This window comes from Nuphar pumila, chromosome 14, assembly GCF_984573655.1.
Source record: "Nuphar pumila chromosome 14, dmNupPumi1.hap1.1, whole genome shotgun sequence".
Lineage (NCBI taxonomy): Eukaryota > Viridiplantae > Streptophyta > Magnoliopsida > Nymphaeales > Nymphaeaceae > Nuphar > Nuphar pumila.
The window spans coordinates 88795620-88820105 of NC_143262.1; the positions used below are offsets into that span (position 1 = coordinate 88795620).

At 38.4% G+C, this 24486-nt stretch overlaps 1 protein-coding gene across 1 annotated transcript; it reads left to right on the plus strand.

The window, feature by feature from the left end:
• Positions 1-11226: 11226 nt before the first annotated feature.
• LOC149817315 (auxin-responsive protein IAA28-like) lies at positions 11227-19807 on the plus strand. Its single transcript, XM_089987779.1, has 5 exons — positions 11227-11420; positions 12759-13018; positions 15178-15277; positions 19335-19397; positions 19707-19807. The coding sequence occupies exons 1-5, from the start codon at positions 11254-11256 to the stop codon at positions 19729-19731; spliced, it is 615 nt and encodes a 204-aa protein (XP_089843905.1). The 5' UTR covers positions 11227-11253; the 3' UTR covers positions 19732-19807.
• Positions 19808-24486: the final 4679 nt, after the last annotated feature.

Sequence of the window (24486 nt, forward strand, 5' to 3'; positions counted from 1 at the left end):
GGAGTTCATGACAATGCATAAATTTTATTTATGACAAACTAAATCAAAATATAAAAGCACCAACTAAAATGGACATCGACGGTTAGCCGCAGCATAAAAATCATCTATAAGAGAATCTATAACTGAAGTCATAGTATATTCTCGTTCGATGTATAATGTCATACAGTCAGCAAGAAAATCGTCGTTCATTTTGTTACGAATTTCCGTCTTCATATGCTTCATTACTGAAAATGCTCATTCTGTAGTGGTCGTAGAAACTGGTAATATCAATACAAGACGAAATAATCTAGTTAGCATGATATAACTTTCTGACCTTCGACTTGCAACCAACTTTTGATACAAATCAAGTAGAGTAGGTACATGAAATCGAGGATAAGAAACCACATCAATCTGATAATGTTGTAACTCTGCTTTCAAGTAAAATATATCTTGTGGTGTAAAATCTTGAGGATAGAACTTCTCTGCAAGCTTACAAATATCAACTATATTAAAAGATTCAAATGAGTTTCTAGGATCCAATGTCGCACTGAGAGAAAGAAGTTCTACTGATGTATCATTAAATCTAGTATTTAACTCCACCAACAAGAAATCTATAGCTTTATTGAAAACATCAAAATGATAGTGATGCTCAACTGAGGGATACTCACAGCCACGGGATCGACCAAGCATATATGAACCACTGAAATCAGGTAGGCAAATATCATTTGTTGAACAAAATGATGTTACCTCTTGAAGGAATTCTTCCCAACCATCTTCTCTCAAAGCTTGAAGCATAGTCTTTGTAGTGTAGACAAATCTCATAGCAGTCAAGATATTTTATTTTTTTTCTGAAGAGCCTGACATAGAATATCAGTAACTGCAAATATTCGATTCATCAAATGCAAGACAAATACAAATTTGAAACTTGTAATGCAAGTGTATGCACCATCAACTTCAGTCTGAGATCTAGCACTTGGAGAATTTGCAATTAGGCACTCAAATACTTTACATGTTGCAACGTACATATCCATCAAGCTCTTTACAGATTTATAATGAGAACTCTAATGAGTAGCTTCAGCTCTATGCAAGTTCCCAATCTGATTAGCCCCACTTCCTATCGACCGTTCCTCAGTTTCTAACAAATGCTCAATTTCTTTTTTATGTGCAACTTTCAACTCACCAATACGCTTAGGCGAAGAAGTAATAATGTTAACAACATTATACAAATGAGAAAAGAATTGCCAAATGTCACGAACATCCTTAAGTGCAGAAACCAATGTCAATTACAAATGATGCGCAAAACAATGGACATAATATGCATAAGGACAATCCTTCAGAAATAAAGCTTGGAGCTTATTCAAAGCACCCTGCATATTACTATCACCATCGTACCCTTGTCCTCGCATATTCTGAATTTAAAGGTTGTGACTACTAAGAATATCAGAAATTTGATTTTTCAGATTCAACGAGGTAGTATCATTAACACTTTTAATTGAAAAAAAATCTCTTAAAATTCCCTCTTCATTGACAAACCTCAATACAATGCACATTTGTTCTCATTTAGATGCATTTTGTGCTTCATCAACAAGGATACAATATGGTGCATCTCCAACTTCATTACGAATCATACCTTGTACTCAGTTTGTTATAATGTGCAAAATCTCCCTCTAGATATCTGGAGAAGTGTATGTGGCATTTCTCGGAGCATTAGCCAAAACAACTTTACCAACATCTGCGCTCATTTTTCCAAAATAATCAACCAGTTCAATAAAATTTTCACGATTCAATGAAGATAAAGATTCATCATGACCCCTAAATGCGCAACCTTGGAGTGTTAACCACTGAAGAGCTAATATTGAGGTTCTTACTCTCAAATGAGCTTTCTGACATTCCTCTTGGGATACAACATTCATCACTTTGTCAATGTGATGACCCGATCTCATCAAAATCTCTGTATTTCTTACGCATACATTATGATATGAAGACGGTGAAGAACCGACATGGATAAGAAAAGCACATTTTTTTCTTTGACTAACCCTCTTTCAACTATTAAACTCAATTGTTGTCAATGCTGAGAGATTCGAAAAATGACTATTATCAAGAAAAAAAAAGCAATAAAAACAATATGCTTTATCTTCTGTCAGAGAATACTCTAGCCAACGAAACTTATCATACCAATGTTCTTGACATCAACCCACTTGTTTACCATATTGTCTACTTGGGTATTGTGCAAGTTTTGGTTGAAAAGGTCCCGCCCTCAGATAAGCCTGTCTAATTAGATCTATTTCATTAACAGGGTGATCACACATACGCTTCCTTTTACCCGAATCTCTTTCAATATAAAAATCAGATTCTGAAGTTAGATTCGGAGATGAAATATGCTCAGGTGATGAAGGAATGGTTGGAGTAGGACTTGGAGTTTCCTCGACTTGTCCATCTAAAGAGTTGTCTAACTTCAAAAAAAATGATAACAAGTTTTTTCTTTTCATAGTGCTCGAAGATTGTCTTCTTTTCATTTTAAATTCTACAAATAAATAAGATACTACATGAGCATAACTTTGATTGTTTCAACTTACAGAAGTATTACTTTAACTGTTCAACACAATAATTATACATAAGTACACCGAATAAGATACAATTACTGATTCATGATAAATAATAAAAAAATAATTGAATAACATCATGTTAAGGTAGTGAAAAAAACTGGAGAAAAGCAAGTATAAATTTTTCACCGAATCAGATGCAACTACTGATTGGTGATGAAATTATTAATCAAACACGTAAACTATCAATAATCTACACAATTAATTATTACAATTTTACACAAGTATACCGAATCAGATACAGTTACTGATTGGTGATAAAATTATTAATCAAACACATAAATTATCAATAATCTACATAATTAATCATTATAATTCTACACAAGTGCACCAAATCAGATACAATTACTTATTGATGATAAAATTATTAATCAAATACGTAAACTATTAATAATCTATACAATTAATCATTACAATTCTACACAAGTACACCGAATCAGATACAGTTACTGGTTGGTAATAAATGACAGAAAAATACCAATATAACAGTATAAGTCTATACCAATTAACAAATTAACATTATAACAATTAATACTTAACAACTATAACAAACTAATAATCGTGCATAGGGTATGAATCAGGATAAATAACAACAATAAATTTGTAAATTGCAACTAGATAAGAGTTAAACATATACTTACAAGTCACTAGAAGAATAACTAGATAAGAGTTAGCACCACTGAAACGATATTCACTAATTCACAACCTTCAAATATATCTTCTTGTCCTTCAAATAAATTCACTGATTCACAACCTTCTCCTACTGTCGAAAGATAATTAATTTGGATATCAGAACATTAAAACATAAGTTAGAAGTCTGGACTTTTCTATAATTCTATATAATTTGAGTAGATAAAGTAGATAATTGATTCTATAATTCAGAAATCAGGACTTATTCAAAAATTCAGAAGTCATTTATTCACAACCTTCTCCTAGCTTTGTTCCAACTAAAATGAGTAGATAAAGTAGAATTATTGCACCAAAAAACATAAATTACCATCAACTGTCAGCATTCATCTTCCACTTTAATTTAATTTGTAAGTTAAACAATTAACATGAGATAAAAGACTGAGAGACATCTGCATATATGTATATATGTATATAATATATACATATATACATAGGAATATATGCATAGGAGCTCATTCAGGAACAAAAAATAGGATTTATCCCCAAAATAGGTAAAAAAAAAAAATTTAAATAAAATTTGATAAAAAAATAGATGCAGTGAATTTTTTTAGGTCAAGATCAACCCTACTTCAGAGTTGATTTGATCAAATCCACTCTAATCCACCTATAATTTGATTAAATTAAACTAGCACATATTTAATTAGTCAAATTACCCAAAAGATTGGTGTCTCATTATCGTGCTCGGTCAATGTTTCATCGTCATGCTTAATCGATGTCTCATCATATCACTCACTCAGGAGCACGGGAGCAGCGCCGGAGGCTTGGAGGAGAAGCGTGGGCGGCCGGCGTCGGAGGAGAAGCTCGGTCGGCATCGGAGAAGAAGCTGGGCGACTGAGCGACGTTGGATATGATCAGTCATCGGGAGTTGGGGGATTTGGGGAAAACGAGGGCAAGGGCTAGGTTACTCAAAATCAAGATCGAAGAAGAAGAGGGGCTGAGGGGTAATAAGTTAAACGGGTCAGATCCAACACAGGCGGGTCCCCGCCCTTGCCAGGTGCTGGATCTTACCCAAGAATCAGGGCTGGGCTAGGACTGGGCTTTTAAAAATATATATATAATTGAGCCAGACCCCCCCCCCCCCCCCCTCGCTCTGCCTTTGACAATGATCATAGCATATCATATTAGAGATTTAATCAAGGCCCAATTTGAGGTCATCAGACCAATGGCACTTACTAGAGCTTATGTCACATGGACACGACTCTGGATGTGATAATAGAATGTTTTTTAAGAAGTTTAAGAAGCTTTTCACTATGACTAATGTATAAAGATATACGTTATGAATACTATATCCTTGTGACATAGGGTAGAGTATAGTTAAGCAGGAAACTTCTAGCTTCTAAAAAAGGAGGGAAATATTTGAGAAACTCAATTTTGAAATATGGGAAAATCGATTATCTTTAATGTGAAGTTCGCTTCATTATTTTTCAAATTGATTCTCTTTGACTTTCTTAATGTTTTCCTTTTGCTTGTCACTTCTCACTTGCTTCTAAGTTTCTCAAAGCTTCCCCTCTTTTTTTAGAAGCGAGGAGTTTTCTGCCTATGTCACAAGGATATTGTATTGTTACATTTATATTGTATATCTTTATGAGAAACTCGATTATCTCTAATGTGAAGCTCGCTTCTTCTTAATTTTTCAAATTGATTCTCTTTGGCTTTCTTAACGTTTCCCTCTTGCTTGTCACTTTTCACTTGCTTCCTTTTCACTTCATATGTTTTTCATATTAAAAAATAATAAGTTTGATAACAAGCTTTCATGTTAGTTTATATGATTTTATACTTGTATTCATCAGTGTTGTGAGAGGCGTACGCCTCACAGGCAAGGCGCACGCTCAAGGTACTGAGGCGCACACTCAGTACCTGAAGCGCTGCCTCCTCAACGGTGATTTTGAGATTTTCTTTTTTTAACAGTCCTGGTCAGGTAAAAAATGATGAAGATATCGAGCAATTTACAACATTATGCCCAACTTATCATCTATTTACAAAAGGCCGTTTGATTTCAGAGCTATTACATTAAACAACCTGTTTATTTATTTTTGTTAAGGTACTTTATCTGAATGCATTTTAATGGCAGCCTGAGGTATAAAATGGTGTTTTTTTTTCAGTTTTTGTAGGAATTCCAAGCTTACATGTATAAGTTTTAATTAAACAAAAAAACTTCTGAGGGGCAAGGCGGGTTTGTCGGCGACCTCATGGATCTGTCGGCGGCCTTTTTTATATATACATGGAAAAACCGCTCTCAACATCAGATGTAGCCAGTGAGGGTCTGTCGGCGGCCTTTTTTTATATATACATGGAAAAACCGCTCTCAACATCAGATGTAGCCAGTGAGGGTTTGTCGGCGGCCTCATGGTACATACTACAAATCGTCGTCCTCCAATGCATAATTTGGTACACTCTCTTCATCTTCCTCTTTGAGTACTGCGGTGCGCGGTTTCTCATCGGCGAGCAGTTCTTGGAAAATGCTGCAAGCATCGTCTTATTCAAGGTCGATTCTGACGTCGCCTCCCTGTTCGGCCCCGATCAGTTAATGGCGGACGCAGAGATCAGTGATGAATCTTTATTTTATTTTCTTATGATTTTGTACTAAAATAACTAAAAGCAAATTAGTAGTTCTTATTTAAAATTTTCATTATTTTATTAATATTATATATTTTATTATTTTGATCATGAAGCTTACGCTTCAACGCCTCACTTCATAACATGCTCAACGCCTCACTTCGCCTCATGGCATTTAACAACCTTGGTATTCATGTCGTTTCTATTTTGCTTTCTCCCGGACTTCATATTGCTTTCAATGAGTTTATTTTTCATTTGGCATGCACTTATATAATCGCTTCACAACTGCTTCTTGCTTCCAGCTTCATATTACTATTTAACACTCGCTTCCCGCATTGCTTCTCGCATCCATTTCGTTTCCTGGTAGCTATGGGGGTAGAGCATATCAAAAATTTTAAGATTTGTGAAATATTTTTGCAACTACGAGGATGTAGATCATACTGCATTGTGTTCCTACACATCCATAGAGATTTTGAAGAATGGCAACTTATGAGTGGCCTTAGAATCTCGCGCGTGTTGATTTGATTCACTGCAAATGCTTTGTGCATCACCTTTTCACACCAAACTACAGTTTAGATAATCAAAAAAAAAAAAAGGAACAAAAAGAAAAAGAAAAAAAGGATAAGTGTCAAGTGTGGCGATTTGCACCAACCAGCCATTATCCAAGAGCCGTGCTGTAATAGATCTCTCTCTCTCTCTAAAAAAGGAGTGGCCTTGAAAAGGAGGCCTCATGTTTTGTGAGAGAAATTGGGGGTGAGGTCAATATTGAGGACATGTCTTTCCATTAGGTGTCACATGATTCTTGCCCCCATCATAGACCCCACCACATTCTTTAAAAGATCACTCCCCAACCTTTTCCTTTTTAGGATGCGGGCCTCAAAGACCATGTCCTTTGTGTTTGGAATCATTGCATCCACAATGGACCTAACAATAAGGCCTACTCTAGTTACTAGTCAAGAACAAAAGGGGGCATTTATGCCCAACAGTAATGGAATTTGCCTCAATAATGTAGCTATGTGGCCTTTGGCCTTGAGGTCAGAAAGAGGTGGATCATTCTCATCTCAAACCAACCGAGTGGTGATGAGTTTGATCCATCTTTTAGTTGGTCTAGGATCTGCTTCTGATCCAATGTTGTCAGTATCATTGCTAATCGGCCTGAATCAATCGATTCATATGGTATTGATAGAAAATCCATATGAAACTGACCTGAACAAGCTTTTTTTCAAATAAATATAAAATGGTCAAATACGTTTTTAATATTTTTAGTACTATTTTAACATTGTTGTGATGTGTCTTTTTGTGGTTAAAAGTTTGCCGAATCAGTTTCATTCAGCCCGAATCACCCAGTTCTCTGAATCGATTCAGGGTCCGAGATGATTCTTACAACATTGGTCTGATCCCCTGTGGTTGATCAAGGTCCGGATCTTGATCTAATCCTGCAGGATTGAAGTTACTTTGTTTTATTCAATTGTTGCATGCAATACGTTGGGTCTCATATGCCCTGATGAGACAAAGGCCGGGACCATGTGATATATTCAACCAAGCAAGTACCACCATGATCCAAGATTGATCCAGTTGGTTAGAGTTCAGGCTGACCTGCACCCACTAATGGACTGGTTTTCACTAGGACTATGCCTCATGGTTTGGTGCCAACTCATGAAGGACCAATTTGGCTTAAATCAATCATCGTTATGTTTTGTACTTCCAAGCTCTTTCTTAAAGCTGATAAATTTGCTTATAGTCGTCATGTGTTTTTTTTTTTTGACACAAAATGCTGGGGTTAGGCAGACCCCTACCAGTTATACAACCATATACCATTGGAATTCGAACTTGCAACATCCCAACACAAGGTGACATGCACTAACTGCTCTTGCCAGACAAGTGGAGCCCCGTTGGTATAGGCATCATGAACTTGTCTGGATGAGATTTAGGGTTTTGGGTCATCCGCAATGCCATAAAAACATTTTTGTTGGTTCAATGAAAAGGACTAGTGGAATAACTCACATAACATCACTCTTTATGCTTTTTCTTGTGTTTAAGTTGGTGACATAAGGGGAGTGAAAGGGGCTGATCAATATTCATGAAACAATATTGCAGGGATAGAACCTAAGGTTTCATGTTTATGGTCTGTATCATCATTGTTGATGGGACAATATTGTTGGGGCAGAACTTGAGGCTTTATGTTTGTGGTTTATATTATGGATAAACACAGTGATGGCACTTTCAAAGGTGGAGCAAAACCTAGCCTGTATTACTTAAAAAGTATAAACTCCTATGGATATCTTGATTCAAATAATGGAGGATATGCACATTGTACCATTTACGAAATTACTGTGTGTGTGTGTGTTGTGCATGCATGCAAGAGCAAGAAGGTGATATATTATTTTACTATTTCAATAGGCTTTCTTGGAACCTTGCATAGAAGAGATGTAAAACAATGTTTCATATTATGTGATTTTGGAAAGGGATTACATCCTATGATTTTGTTGCCCCTGTCTGGTAATATCAAACATAAAGTTGTGAAATCTCGACTCTTGAAATGCCCAATACTGACCGGAATGGTTTTTTGGCACAGTAACTTTTTATTAAAGTAAATGATTAATGTCACTGGTCTAGTCAGTGGAGTCAACTATCAAGGTGATGACCTCCAAATCTCAACCCCCTCCACCTCCTTTATGGGTTAAATGATGAAAAGAAGAAAACATAAGTTTCCTTTTGACGTTATTCCTTTGGGCTATTAGGCAATTGGCATAATGTTTAAGAATGTGGGTGAGTAGTTCATGAACTATTCCAAATCAATGTGAACTTGGCTGGAAATCACACAAACCATGCTCCCCACTCATTTATTGGACATCACTCAGCTTTGTTAGTAAAAATGGCTCTCTCTCTCTCTCATTAGAATGGCTTTTAACTGATAAGGACATCTTGAGGTTATTTATGCGGTTACCTGTTCATGTGATCAAGGATGATTCTTTACACCTTGGTTTTGCACTTAGATGAGCCCGATTGCTTTCCCATATGCACAGTACAAATTTCCACTTTTATATATATATATCATTGGGAAGGTTCTTGGCTTGATCATTATCATAATCTTGAAAAACAGATTGACATTCACGCCATACTGTTGGGGAAATAATCTCAACCTTCTTTTGCCTGTGCTGACATTGTATTATTTCAATATCTTGGGAGTAAATGGGGCCAAATTAATTAAAAATAGCCAGTAATTAAAAAGTTGAGAAAAATTTAGACCATCTAATATAATTATTGGCAACATAGGTCTATTTTGTTGTAATATACTTGACAGATCATCTGGGCTAGAACCTAAAAGATTCATTGTTGATTTATGAAATTGAATCGGTGGTCTGTAAGCATTTTGCATAGGCCCCATGAGTATCATAGCTTGGGTAATATGGCTGCTTGAAAACTCATATCAAACACTAGGGACACCCAAGGCCATACCATGCAGACAACCAAGATGTTGGTCATACATGACCAAGGATGGCCATGATTCACGCATGGGTTCATGAGTTGAAACCACCCAGGAGTGGGGTTTATCCAAATAAAGCACATTTGAACGTGTTTTATTTGGATAAGCAACGTGAAGTAGTTATTGATTTTATCTCGTTAAAGAGAAAATCTGTAGATCTCTTGATACTGAGTAACGGCTACCCAGAGGGCATCAAACCATCACACTCTCCTTAACTAAGGGAGAGGATCTCACCTAACGAAGATCAATCAAAATCAAAAGTAAGAACCCCTCTAAAGAAGGCCTATTACAATACCTCATATCTTTATCTGTGCATCATGTACCCCTCATCCTCACACAAGAGTACTACAAAAATCTGTCAGTACTATCTTGGGTAATTACAATGTTTGACAAAATGTAGTTTTGAAACCATAATGTTGTTGATTTTGGTGGATCTCAATGTTGCTGCAATCGGTTTTCCAAAAATAAAAAAGAAAGCCGGAATCAGTTTGAACCCAATCGAATTGAATTGTTTTGAATCCATCTATCAAAAAATGATTCTATCATTTGGCCCAATATAGCTGAACTGGGGTTGAATCGGCTGTTTTTGCAGGAGGGCCTGAATGGCCTCCACTTGAACAAAGCTGCCTGATTCTATTCGAATTGGCTAATTTGATTCGATGTTGAGAACACAGGTGTATTTGATACACTTCAAAACACAGACACACACAGGTGGGTTTGATAATAACTAGCCGTACCAAGAATGGTTTATTGTGTAGAGAAAGTAGGACTTCTTAATGGGGTAGTATTTGCTACCTTCTTGGTAAGGAATTCCCTGATGAAAAAATGTAATATTTTTATTTTCATTTTTTGTTCACGTCTGACAATGTGATCTACATATTAAGTTTAATAGAAACAGATCTTTGAATAATGTATTTTTAACATGTCAGATTTTATGAGGATTGAAAATCAACTGCCTACAATGTACCAAATTTTTGAACCTCAGAAAAATATATTTTTTCACTCAAAAAAACTATGACCCAAGGTCGATTTTTACTGTTTTAACTATGTTAAACACATCCATAAGGTCAGTTTTGGTCAAAACAACCTCTCCCTATGAGTTTCAGCTAGGGAATTCCTTACCCAGGAGGGTAGCAAATGCTATCCCCTTCTTAAAGAAGGATGCAATAAAAACAATCCTGTCTGAGGGTGATTCTTCCATTACTTCTCCAATGGTCTAATAGAATGTAGATAGCTCAAGAGCATAATCACAGGACAACTAATAAAAACCCACATCATTCCTTCTAATCTGTATCCAACAGTGCCTAGGAGGTTGGCCTGTGACACATATTGCCTGTGTGCTTAGAATTTAGTAATACTTTGCCAGACCCGTCCGTGTGAGTGTGACCATGTCTACAGTAAAGGAAAAAAGAGGGTGGCAGAATGGCGTGTGTGCTCACACCAATTATTTAAAAAAGGAAAAAGAATTCCTTCATCCACCAACTCCTGCTAGTGGCTACAGTTCTTACTAACTGTCCCCTTCCCTTTTTTAGCTCCATTCTTTCTTTACATTTATTCTCACTGAGCCCTCTTTAAAACTCTGCAAAGATCTCAAAAAAAACCTCTATCAACAACCAAGTGTCGACAGCCAGCACCATGACAAAAGCAGAGGAAGGAGATGCTGATAAAACCACAGGACTTGACCACAAAACTACCAGTGGTGGGTTCAGAAACCATCTTGGCCTTACTACCAGAGAGACAGAGCTTAGACTTGGTCTCTCTATCTCTCATTATGAAGATGTCTGTGATGAAAACAAGGGAAGTAGAAGTGGGTATGTGGCAAGCCAGAAGAGTGGTGGTTCAGGCCTTGCTGTTGGTTGGAAGAGAGGGTTTTCACATGCCATTGGAGGTGTTGAAGACAAGAGAGTTGGCTCTAGTTTTGGAAATCGATGGTCTTTTATGCCATTGTGTTCTGTGGGGGTTGGTATGAGAGGCATTAATGGGATAGCAGATGGTTTTGGCAAGGATGAATGTGTGAAAGATTCAGGCCTGGGCCAAGAAAAGATGGGTTCAGAATCTTCAGATCAGAAACAAAAGATTGAGCCACCAACTGCTGCACTCCAGAGGCTGGTTTCTTCAGAAAAAATCTCTCCCCTTGTTTTTTTTTTATTGTTTTGAGTTCTGTCACAAGGCTTCTGTTTCTTTATAACTCTTTCTGTGCTTTCTTTTTTTTTCTTTTTCTTTTTTTGTTTTTTTCCTTTCATTTTCTGAGGAGTTTTCATGATTTGACCTCTTGGTTCTGCTGATAGGTCTTGGCTTTTATCTTTTTCCTTGTGGATTCGGCATCTGACATTCAGTTGAACGTGTTTCCCTTTTATTTCTTTACTCTTTGTGATAACCATCTTCAGGGTTGTTTCTGTTCATCAGTTTCATAATTACAAATATGGCCCTATGAGACAGATCAACTGACATGGGTGCCTATATATATATATATATATATATATATATATATATATATGGAACTTTATGGAAGCAAATGAAAAAAATGCTGGTTTAGTTGATTATGCATATTATCTGTGAAAGTGCAAATTATGAGGCATCTTCTTGGAAAACTGTGTTGGATTTATAGAAATGAGGAGAGCCACAAGGGTGACAGGGTTTACCCACATGGGTATAGGGTGTATTTGTAAATTTGCATACTGTGACTTAGTCTGTCATATGTCCCAGACTTCAGTGTCTGGCTTGTGAGTTGTGACTCTGGTTATCTAGCTATTTAGGGCAGTATTGGATTGCAGTTACCAACTCCACGCTTTGAATTGCAGAAATTTTCTGTCTTTGCTGGCTAGAAACTCTGCAGCATACATTGTCCTTTTCTTTTTATAGCGTTAGCCCCTCCTTTGCATCCTTGTCTTCTTAAGACTGCCAGTTTCATGTCAAAATAGTTCATGGTAGTATGCTCTTATCTTTATCTCCATCCTTTCTTTTTGCTTGCTTGCTTCCAACATCTCTTGTTTTTGTACATTCCTTTTGAGTCTTTGTTTATTTCACTCTACCTCTTCCTCACACACACACACACACACACACACACACACACACACATATATATATAGTGAAACATTAGTACATACTTTGTCTATGTCGGCTGCTTTCATCTTCTTTTCTTTGGGAGTTAACATCGTGGTAGCGTCCTGGCTGCTTTATGATACTGGTAACTGGCCCACTCACTTGATGAAACAAAGTCAGAAAATTACAGCAATATAAGAGGCATAAGCTAACTGTAATGCATGAAATCTTTTTGCCAGCAGAGAAAGCTAAGATGATCTGTGAAATTCAAGTGTCAGTTTGCATGTCTGCTTCTTTTCTTATTTGTTCTTTTCCTTGAAAGAATGTGTTCATGAGCATAGATAAAAACAAGTAATATTGGCTCTTCTCTTCTCTCTTTTGGGTTGCCATGGAAAATTCAGAGCGCCCCCTGTTGTGGGCTGGCCTCCGGTTCGCGCTTCACGGAAGAATTTAACTCCTCAACCAAGAACAGACATGGAGAAGGAGAAAGTGGTGGAGGTGGAGTCCTCAGAGAAGCCTGAGAAGAAGGTGGAAGATTCTCTGTTTGTGAAGGTTAACATGGACGGCTTCCCCATCGGCCGGAAGATCGATCTCAAGGCTTATAATGGTTATGTGTCTCTGTCTCAAGGGCTTCAGCAGCTCTTCAGCAGGTTCTTAGATGGTAAGCTCCTTTGTTTCTCTACAAAACTAAGTAATTCTGATAGTATGGAAGCCTTCTTTCTCTCTTATGTGAACCTCTCAATGTTTGTTTTCCATCTTTCCTTGAAGTCTTCTCTCTGTTTGACCTCTGGTTCTGTAATTTCAAGTTGATTTTTCTGACACCAAACTCTTTTTCAACATTTTCTTCTGTGGTTTCTACCCTTCATCATTGAAAATTGTTGTTGTTCTTTGGGATTGTCATGGCTGCTAAGTCTCCTTGTCATTTATGTATATGTGGTTGCTTTTGTGTACTGAACACTACGATGTCAATTTTGATAGTGATGTTCTTCTTTGGTCTTATCTTATCTGTGTTTCTCTGTCATTGTTTTGCTTGATTTTGCTTTTCTGTTTCAATTTTATTTTCTTTCTAATGAGTCTTAACTGTGATTGTCAGTACTTAAGAAGAAACCAATTTTTATCCTCCTATCTACGTGTTTTGCAGTTTTTCAAGGCATCCTATATCTCTTTGTTATCCTCATCATTATTCAATGAGATTTTTCATTTTTTCTAGGCAAAAATAAAAGTTTTGCTGGCCACTGGACCCGGGACTCGGTTCGGTTACGTTGACCAACTCGATCCGATTCTTTTAGTTGCGAATGATTTGAGTATTTGACCCAGCCATTATCCAAGCTGTTATGGACATTGGCAGGGTTGATCTCACACTGAGTCAGGCTTCAGTTGGTTCGAGTCTTTGCTGCCTAGAAACCTAGCTGCTGCCTGACTTGATGCACTGGCTCCTGTCTGCGATCCAAATCCTACCTGCATCATGTCCAATTGCCAACCAGCCTAGCCCGGTTAGTGCAACTTGCTCTTGCTATTATGCAAGTCAAACGGACCGCACCCAGTGCTGGCCTCTCGTATTTGAGCGAGTCGAAGAATTGGTCAAATCCGATGATCGAACCAGATTTGTATGAATCCTCCACAACCTGATCCGAACCCGGATACTTCAAAAACGTTATCATGGAGTCAATGTTAATCCTCATCGTCAATCTTTGTCTCTTCAAGATGGGTTGGCTTTAGGACTCATTGAATATGATTTGGCAAGGTTCTATAGCAACTTGTTGGCCTAACACTGATCAATTCTTTTGCAGCTAGACCAAGTTGTGGGTCAACCAGAATCCTGTCATGTCCAATCAGTGGGTAGACCATAACTGAGTTAGGCTGATTCCCTATTTCCATCGGACCCACTAGTTCAGATCCAATTCCCTATTGCCATGGGACCCAACCTACTATAAACCGGGCAACTTGACCCTAAATTTGTATGGACTTGGTCACTTGAGTATAGTCAGATAGAGCCTTTGAGGCTATAATCTTATCTGATATTCAAGGTCACAACTTGGTTTGGCTTAGACAAGTCAGTCCCATGTGTGCATCACCATAATAGGAGTTGGAGCCAAGCTTCCAACATAACAGTATGTCCAATCAATGATGGGACTCAACTTGATTTTTTTTCTTATTATGACAAGGAACGCTCACCGAGGAAAACCCCGGCTGGGGCCCCACAATCATGTCTTGTAGGGCCCCACCTCTAAAAGCTATGGACACACCCATGCACCAAGATCTGGTGTCTTCATCTCAAGACCCTCACAACCACCCTGCTTGCAACACTACTCAAGACTCAACTTGATGAAAGCCAATTGCATTCTTTCATTTAACCTACAACAGGAAATGGTCCAAATTCAGGAACTCTACACTTTTTTCTAATAAGCTTATGGTTGGATTAGGTGGGTCAGCTTAAGGTATTCAAGTTGAAGGATATCAGTAGTTCAATACGCGGGGGGCCGCATCCCTTATCCTAAGGCCGAAGCAGTAGGTTCCCTGGTAGGCAAGGGGCATGGCTGAGGGGTTTCTAACCGCTTGTGGGTGGACTATACTGCAAAGCATCAATCTCTCCCGGGTTTCACCACCTGAACTAGGGTTTTCCCTTGATTTAAAAAAAAAATGAACTCATTTTTCATGAACTCAGTCGTGTTTTGTGTGGGTCCATGTGACCCTTGACCTGGTTCGCATCCGACCGGGGTCAGTTGTGCCAAATGAAGCAATCTTTTGTTTTCAATTACTGATTTTTTACTATTTTAAAGGTGATTTAGTTTGTGATTTATTGTTTAATAATGTTTCTAGTTGACATCAAGATGGAAAAGGGAAGGGATGCTGCTGAACACGTCCTTGTTTACGAAGACAATGAAGGGGACCGTATGCTGGTTGGAGACGTGCCATGGGAGTGAGTATTTCTTCTCTTTGCATTTCTCTTTTCCGTGGGGACTAGGTCAATCATCAGATTGGGTCTCGGTCAACTCGAACCAGGCAACTAGGTCCTGCTCTAGTGGTCGAGTTCATCCATATGGGCTCGGTCCCGTTGCATTCGGCTGCTCGAGCACATACACCAACTTTGCGAAGTTATGTTGAATCGGGTTCATCCATGTGGACTTGGCCCTTTTGCTTGAGTCATGATTAACCCGTTCAGCTAAGTTATACTTGGGCCCATTTGGTGAAGTAGGTCCGGTTGCGTAGAGCCAAACTGTTTTTTTATGACAATGAACCGGAAAACCCCGGGTGGGGCCCATGATCACCCTCACCCTGCCTTATGTGGCCCACTTCTGAAAGCTATGGATAGACTAGTGCACCAGTGGGGTTTGATCTTGTGCCTTCATCTCAGCACCCCCTGCTGGCCACGTGGCACCCCCGCCCGCGGTGGTGCTTAGAGCCAAACTGGTTAATATTCCTGATTTCAACTTTTACTGAAGGACCTGACTATATTAACAATCCAAGGTCCAGTTTAGGACAAAGTCCTTGGGTTGACAGGATCTACAATTGGGCTTGCAACATGATAAATCAGTGCGTGTTTGGCATCACTAGAAAGCTGATCAAATAAACATCTGAGTTCATGAACTTGGTCATGTTTGCATCTAAAGTTTGAGCATACCCTAATGATACTACTACTAGGAATTGGAAAATGACTAGGGCTGGTAATCTAGCCCAACCAGGTGAACTTGGGCTTATTTCCTCTCTCTCTCTATATATATATCGGGTTTTAGGAGGGTTTTTTCTAATTTTTTTTTTTAAATCTGACCATGCAGATGTGATCTACATACTTGATTTTATAGGAATAGTTTCTTGATCATCGGATCACAAGTAGGTTTTTATAAGATTTAAAGATCCATGATCTACAATTTTCGAAAATATTCAATGCTTGAAAATCATATTTTTATAGAAAAAATATTATCCAAGTGTCATTTTCTGCCAAATCAGCCCAACACATCTGCAGGGTCAGATTTGTGAAAAATAACCTGAAAATACCTATTCACTGGTAGCAGGCTCAGAATGTGGTAGGCAGCTACCACTTTTCCATATATATCGGTATTTATAGTCCAGATCCAAATCCGGGTCTATCTCGACCAACTTGATCCCTTTGGCAGGGCTAGGCAAACCCTAAGGCCTATGGAGAACAAAGGTTAGTAGATGTGTCCAGATCCAAATCCGGGTCTATCTCGACCAACTTGATCCCTTTGGCAGGCCTAGGCCTAACTGCCCCCCAAACCCTAAGGCCTATGGAGAACAAAAGTTAGTAGATGTGACTAGTCAATGAAACATAAAACAAACAAGGAAAAGAAAAAGAAATCATATTCCACTACCCAGCGCGATATTCTACTGGCTAATAGTTTGAACTAAACTGCAGGCCAGTGACACTCTGCTTTAAAGACTTGACCTGCTTGATTGGATCTGGCTTGACCTGGGCCCAGATGCACTGGCCCACAGACTCCAAAGATTTGACCTGGTTTATTGGAGTTTGACATGAGCTAGGGACAGAATTAGGGTCGCTGAGTTTATGGACTCAATCCATAGTTTATGCAATTGACAAAGTCGGTGAGTCTTGACCCGTTGCTCATCCCAATTCTTCTTGGATCCGACCCGAACACCTGAGACTCAAAATTATACTTACAATAGTGTTCAAGCCAAAGTTTTACGATGATGAGGATAATTGGATCCGTGTAAAAGTTCTGGGAAGAACTGAGGATAATTGGAGTGGGCAGGATCCGGTTCAGCTCGCTTAGTCCCTAACCGGTAACTTAGTTCAATTTAGACGACGCTTCTTGAATGCCTCTAAAGCTTTTGGAAAATTAGACACATTAAGTGTAAAACTGCACCGCCGCGTCCCATTTGGACCGGGGATGAAGGACATAAAACGGGGATGGAGGCGGAAATGGAGGTTAAAATCAAAACACCTGCAGGAATGAAGGGCAGGATTTTGAGACACCATAACATTCAGAACACATGATCCAAAGCATGCCAAGTACAACAATAAGCACATCCAAAGCATGCTAATATTGCTCTAAAACATTTTTATGATTTTTTTTACTTTAAAAAAATCATAAATTGACCCATTCGAACGATTTGATTTGATTCGGTTCGAGTTTGTTTTTTTTTTTTTCGAAAACCCATTTGATTCAGAAACCAACTCTAAAAGGTGAGCCCATTTGGGCAAATGTCTAGTAGCTGACTGAGTTTATGAAGGTTTTTGCCTATCATGCTAACCAAGACTTGATCACATTTTCTTACCTAACTCTTGCTGCTAATCTAGTTCATTGTCATAAGTATACATTGCATGTGAATGGACCATGTCAATCATGGGCATGCCATGTGATGCATGGCCATCAATGTCCACTTTGGAATGAGACATGTCTATCATCCACACGATTGTATGTCTGAACCGGGATCCTGTTCCGAGTTGGTGGGTTCGAGATTGATCATGATTTAAAAGTTTCTCTCATCATGCCATTGACATGATTGTTGGTATTAAGCAACTCCTTGATCAGCCCACCTTCAATGGTGGTTCAGACCCTCTATTTTTTAATGGAGGAAGAAGGGAAGAAAGGGAAAGATGAGAGAATGAAAGAGAAAAAAAGAGACAAAACTCTAGAAAATCTCAATAGGAGGTATGAGACCCTCTTAACCCATTTTTATAAGTATTCTTTCTTCTTTCAAATATTTTCTAATTTTTAAATTTTCGGCTCAAACTTTCTAAATTCTAATACTTAACCTACCACTACTACACCACTTATTTGGTAAGTTTTGAATTGATTAAACTGCTTGATAAGTTTTGAATTGATTAAACTGCTGTTTGGATTAACGCTAAACATTGCCAAGTTCATGAACTCTAGTGCTCCTAGTAGTAAAATGGCTAAACTGCTGCTTGAGCTAATGCTAGACATGGCCAAGTTCATAAACTCTAGTGTTTCTAGTAGTAGAATAGCAAAACTGCTGCTTGGGCTTATGCTAAACATGGCCAAGTTCATGAAATCCAGTCCAGTGTTTCTATTAGTAAAATGGCTAACTTCCGGTTGGCCTAATGCCGAACATGACCAAGTTCATGATTTTAGTGCATCTGGTAGTAAAAATGGTTAAGCTGCTGTTTGTCTAATGTTAGACATGCCCACGTTCATAAACTCTAAGTGCGTGTTTGTTTCATGCACTTTCATATGAGACAGGTTCATTTTGCATGAAACAGGTGCAGTTCCTTGGAAAGACAGACAAATAAGGGTGCACATGAGCCGGTCTCGAGCCGACCTTAAGCTCAAAAAGCTTTGCTCGTTCAGAAAAAGATGTTTAAGCTAGGCTTGAACTCGAGCCTAACTTCAACAGCATGTGTATAAACTCGGCTCAAGTCAAGCTCGAGTCTGGCCTGACTTGGGTTGTTTTAAAAAAAAAAAAAAGCTTTTTCAATGAAAGTGAGAAGGGTGGGATTCAAAACACCCACCTCTCACACAAACGTCAAAAAAAAAACTACCCACTTGGATGAAACCTTTGTTTGTGCCTTTCATCCAAAAAAAAATTATACATGTCCTAAAACTAGCCACTGTATGACTATTTAAGCGAGTTTAACCAAGCTCTAATGCTTGATCAAGCGCCCATCATTTATATTTGATTTTGACACACAAAATCCAAAGATTTCCATGAATTTTCTCCATTTGGCAGGAAAACTGATTTCCAATGGCGTCCAAAAGCAGAGATGGGATCAGAAGATCGGCAAAGCGATCTATCAGGTGATCTAGCCAATCACATGTTGCCATATCGGCAAAGGTCAGGCCCCACTGAAAAAAGGGATCACACAATTGGTTAGATCACCACAGATCTTCTGCTCCCTCCTGAATGTGCTCATAAGATTACTAGAGGATTATGGTCACATCCTAACTTATCAGTTCTCATGTAAAACTGGACACTTATTATGGGAATTGTCTTTCCTAGCGAAACTTTCACACAGATTTTTTTTCTTTTCTCAGGATGTTCGTTAGCTCGGTAAAGAGGCTTTGGATAATCAATGGCTCAGAAGCACCTAACATTTGGTAAGTACAACTTAAAAGTTAATGACTAATTATCATTTTGTTGCCCACAAGGGCTCCTCTCATCTGGTAGGAGCCACTTGTGAATGTCACAAGTTGATGGGACAGTCACAAGTTCTAAACCCACGAGTGATGTCCCTTGCGGGCAAGGTCGAAGCTGGGTGTACTCCTCAGTGGGCAAGGTGACCTTAAGTGTTTTATCAACAGGAGGCCAGCCAAGGTGTGGTAGGTGATGGGAGGTTTTCCCTTGGATTATCCACAAACAAATTATCATTTTTTGACATGATACTGACATTTCTCTGCTTTATGCAGCTGCCACAAGATCAGCAAAGGATAAGTATGGTTGACAAAAATGAAACCCATGGTTCATCAGTGAGAAGGAAGGAGAGAGTATAAAGCTCATAGTTATGAGAGGGGGGGGTAAGGGATTGTTCTAATAGGTTTCTCTTTTTCTTATCAAGCTTGTGTTGGGGTTGTTTAAATATTCAAAGTATGGTCTGTTTTGACAATGTGTCCAATATTTTGGGGGTCTGAATGTTTTTGATAATCAAGCTTGGTAGCTAATGTATAAAGCCTACTATGTTTTCCAATATAACCGGGACTAAGTGTTTCTTCTTATAATCCTAGCTCTTCCCTTGTTGAATGAATTTCAATCTTTATGTTCTTGTTGCCTGCAGCTCCGGCTTTTCTGAGTTGCAATGGTAGCCTTAGAGTGTGTTTGCAAGCCTCCTTTCACACCGAGCCTTCTTCTGCAGTAAATGAATCCCGCAACAGGAAACGTTTCTGCGGAAAGGGATGTCCAGCATTGGTTTTGGGTGATGAAAGGGAACCCGATGTTTGTGTTGCCATGATGGACCCCACGAAAACACATCGTGGTCTTGTGTTTCCGCGGAAAGCCCTAGCTTTCCGTGGCACACGCAAACGGGCCTTTAATGTTTTTCTAACTTGATCAATGAGAGCACAATTGCTTCCTTGAAAAGCCATTACTAAATATTGTTGGATGTAGGAAGGAAAGGTGAGAGAATTCAAATGAAGAAAACGTGGGCTGTTTTCCTTTTTGGAAAAAAAAAAGGTTTGGTCTTGATGATGTGGAATAGTCTCATATTGAAGAGGTTTGAGTTTGTTGTGGACTTTATAACCTACATGTAAACTCTTACACTTATTCCTAAGAACAAGAGGATGAGATGACTACCATACACACACGCTTGCGCCTGTCGTGTCGGTTCGGGTTCGGGTAATTGGTCCTTTAGAGCCATATTCAATCAAGACCAAAGTACCTTTTTGCCCAAAGTTTCTGTGATTATTTGGATTCATTAATGGGTTATGAGAAATGATAATGGGTCACGACTCCTCATAGTCTGTGTCCGTTAACGGGTCTCGACTCCTCGGATTCTGTAACGGATCCCTTCCACGTTTTTGTAACCGTTCGTGGGTTATAAAAATGTTGTTAGGGCTGAAGTTACGCATATGCTAGACGCACAAAATTCTGAGGAAGAAAGACTATGTTTTCTCTCTCCCTGTTGCTCTCGCTCTCTCTTTCTTTGGGTTCTCCCTGAAGGGGCTTTCTGCAACAGCGGTTCAGAGAGGTTGTCTTCGAAGGACGATCCGTCGGAGTGCACCGATCCTGATCGTCGAGGCTATTGTATCCTGGGGGAAGGACGTTGAACCTTGTTTGCACTGTATGTGGGGGCGAATCTTCTCTAAGGGGAGTACTTTCGTACGCATTAGCCTGTTATACAATATTAACATGTTTTCGTTGTTTTTATTGTGTTCTCTGCATCTGTTTGTTCATGAGTTGTTATTTGAATTTTGGTATTATGCGGAAATCGATATGCTTGCTCCATGTTCATGTTTTGATCGACTGTTAATCATGATTTTCATGTTGCTGTATATCCTGATTTATGTCATGATGTTGATTGTAAAACTGTGTGATCTGAAATATGATCCATAAGTCTTAGAGAAGATTCTAAGCATGTCAACTTCTGCTTTTGTACCAAAAGCAGACATGTTCGATATGCCTGAGAAGTTTGTCGGTCAGAATTTCAAGCGTAAGCAGAAACGCATGAAAATCTGGTTCACTACGATAGGATTGTTATTTGTTCTAGAACTCGACTGCCCTTCAGTTTCTGAAACTGACCCTGATCCTGTTGTGGTTAGTGTTGCGATAGAGTGGAAAGAGAAGGACAGTATATGTCATGGTTGCATACTGTTGGCTCTGTCCAACACGTTGTTCAATGTATACTGTTCCCCGTCTACCACTGCTAAAGCCCTATGGGATCAACTTGACAAAAAGTACAATACTGAAGACCAAGGTTTTAAGAAGTACTCGGTTGCCAAGTTTCTGAAATATCAGATGGTAGAGTGTAAGTCGATCACTGAGCAGGCACACGAGTTTCTGCTGTTGCTCCAGTTTGGCTGAGGTTGATATGAAACTTCCTGAGAAGTTTCAAATAATGACCATTGTGAAGAAATTTCCTAAGTCTTAGGTATACTTTGGTATATCTCTCAAGCACCGTAGAGGGAAAATCTCTCTGGATGATCTTATGGTAGCCATTGTCATTGAAGAAGAACACAAAAGTCAGAAACAAATTATGATGCCAACTGAACAACCTAAAGTGAACATGATGACTGGATTTTTTAAGGGCAAAGGACAAAAACCAAAACCTGAAATGAAAAACCAATTTAAACCTAAGGCTAAAATCCAGAAAAAGGCAAAGAACAAACCGTGCTGGAACTGTGGGCAGGTTGGGCACTGGGCTAAGGAATGTCCTTTCAAGAAGGCCAAAGCTCATGGGACCACAAATGAAACGCCTCAAGTCAATATGGTGACTGAGGTCGTTGGGACTAGTACTGGGTATATTTCTGTTAACCCGCAAATCTATTACGTTTATGAGCCAACTGAGTGGTTGGTTGACACTAGGGCTAATGTGCATGTTTGTACTGATAAGTCTGTCTTTGTCTCATACCAGGCTGCTGCAGGCAGATCCATGACTATGGGCAATTCAACGGCTGCAAAGGTGTTAGGGATTGGATGCGTGGATCTGAAGTTTCCTTCAGGACAAGTTCTATCTTTACACAGAGTGCACCATGTGCCTGTAGTTAGAAGAAACATTTTAAGTGGTTCATGTCTTGTTAGAGAGGGTTATGAATTTAACTTTAAATGTAATAAAGTTGTTATTTTATATTCTGGAACCTTTATTGGCAAGGGGTATTTAGATGATGGTTTGTTTAAACTTCGTGTTGACCATGTTTGCAGTGATAAATTAGAGAAGAACGTTTCTTTTGATTCATTGTCTAATGTTGCATATAATATAGAATCATTTGATTTGTGGCATAATAGATTAGGTCATGTGAATTTCAATTCTGTGAAACGCATGATGAACTTGAAGATGATTCCTGAGCATTCCATAAATAAAATTAAAAAATGTAAAATTTGTGTGCAAGCAAAACAATGTAGGAAACCATTTCATATGATTGTTAGAGATTCTGAAATATTAGAACTGGTGCACACAGATATCTGTGAGTTTAATTGAGTGTTAACCAGAAATCATAAAAAGTATTTTATCACTTTTATAGATGATGAGACTAAATACTGTTATGTGTATATGCTAAAATCAAAAGATAAAGCTTTTGATAAGTTTCTTATTTTTAAGAATAAAGCGGAAACACAAACTAGTAGAAAACTTAAAAAATTGAGGTCTGATAGAGGGAGAGAATATACCTCTAACAAACTTGATGAATATTACAAATCTGTTGGCATAATTCATGAGTTTACAACTCCATATTCTCCTCAATCTAATGGGATTGCAGAAAGAAGGAATAGAACCCTAACTGACATGATAAATGCTCTACTTGGGAGTTCAGCATTACCTACCTATATGTGGGGGGATGCTCTGAATACGGCTTGCCATATTCTGAATAGAGTTCCTCAAAAGCATAAGGACAGTAGCCCTTTTGAACTCTGGAGAAATAAGAAATCGAGCTTAAAATACCTTAAAATGTGGGTGCCTTGCAAAGGTACTTGTCCCAGAGTACAACAGGAAGAAGCTAGGTTCTAAAACCGTAGATGTTGTCTTTTTGGGTTATGTAGAAAACAGTTATGCCTACAAGTTCTTAGTAATTAAGTCTAAGATATCTGGCATAAATGTAAACTCTACTGTTGAGCTTCGAGAAGCTACATTCTTTGAGGATGTATTTTCCATGGAAGTTGGTGTCCCTCAAAATCTTTCTTCTTTAGATATACTTTCAACTTCTGGTTTCATTCCCGAACATGTGGAAAAGATAACAGATGTGGGGGTAGAACCATCTTGTTCCCATCCTAGACCCATTGAGTCTGAGAAAGTGGCTGAACCTAGAAGGTGCAAGAGACCACGGATTACCAAGGATTTAGAAAGTGATTTTATCACTTACCTTATCGATGATGATCCTCTCACTTTTCGATATGCAATAGCTTCACTTGAAGAAACACATTGGAAAGAAGCTATAAAGAGTGGAATGGACTCCATTGTCTCTAATGGCACTTGGGAATTGGTTGACCTCCCTCGTGGTAGTTCCACTATTGAGTGCAAATAGATCTTTAAGAAGAAGTTGAAACCAGATGGATCCATTGACAAGTACAAGGCAAGACTAGTTGCCTAGGGGTTCAAACAAAATGAGAGAATAGATTATTTTAATATCTATTCTTCGGTTACTTGGATGACCACTATTAGGATGCTTATTGCACTAGCTTCCATTTATGATCTCTCAGTCTATCAAATGGACGTGAAAACTATCTTTTTACATGGTGATCTCAAAGAAGAGATCTATATTTATCAACCTGAAGGTTATGTGGCTCCTGGTAATGAAAACAAAGTTTGTAGACTTGTTAAGTCATTGTATGTACTAAAACAAACCCTTAAACAATAGCATGAGAAGTTTGATAATATTATTTTATCATTTGGCTTTGTTGTCAATTAATCTGATAAATGTGTTTATTGCAAAGTTAAAAGTGATGTTTGTATTATTTTATACATGTATGTAGATGATATTCTATTGTTTGATTTCAATATGAGAATTGTGAATGAGACAAAGTCGTTTCTTAGTAGTAAATTTG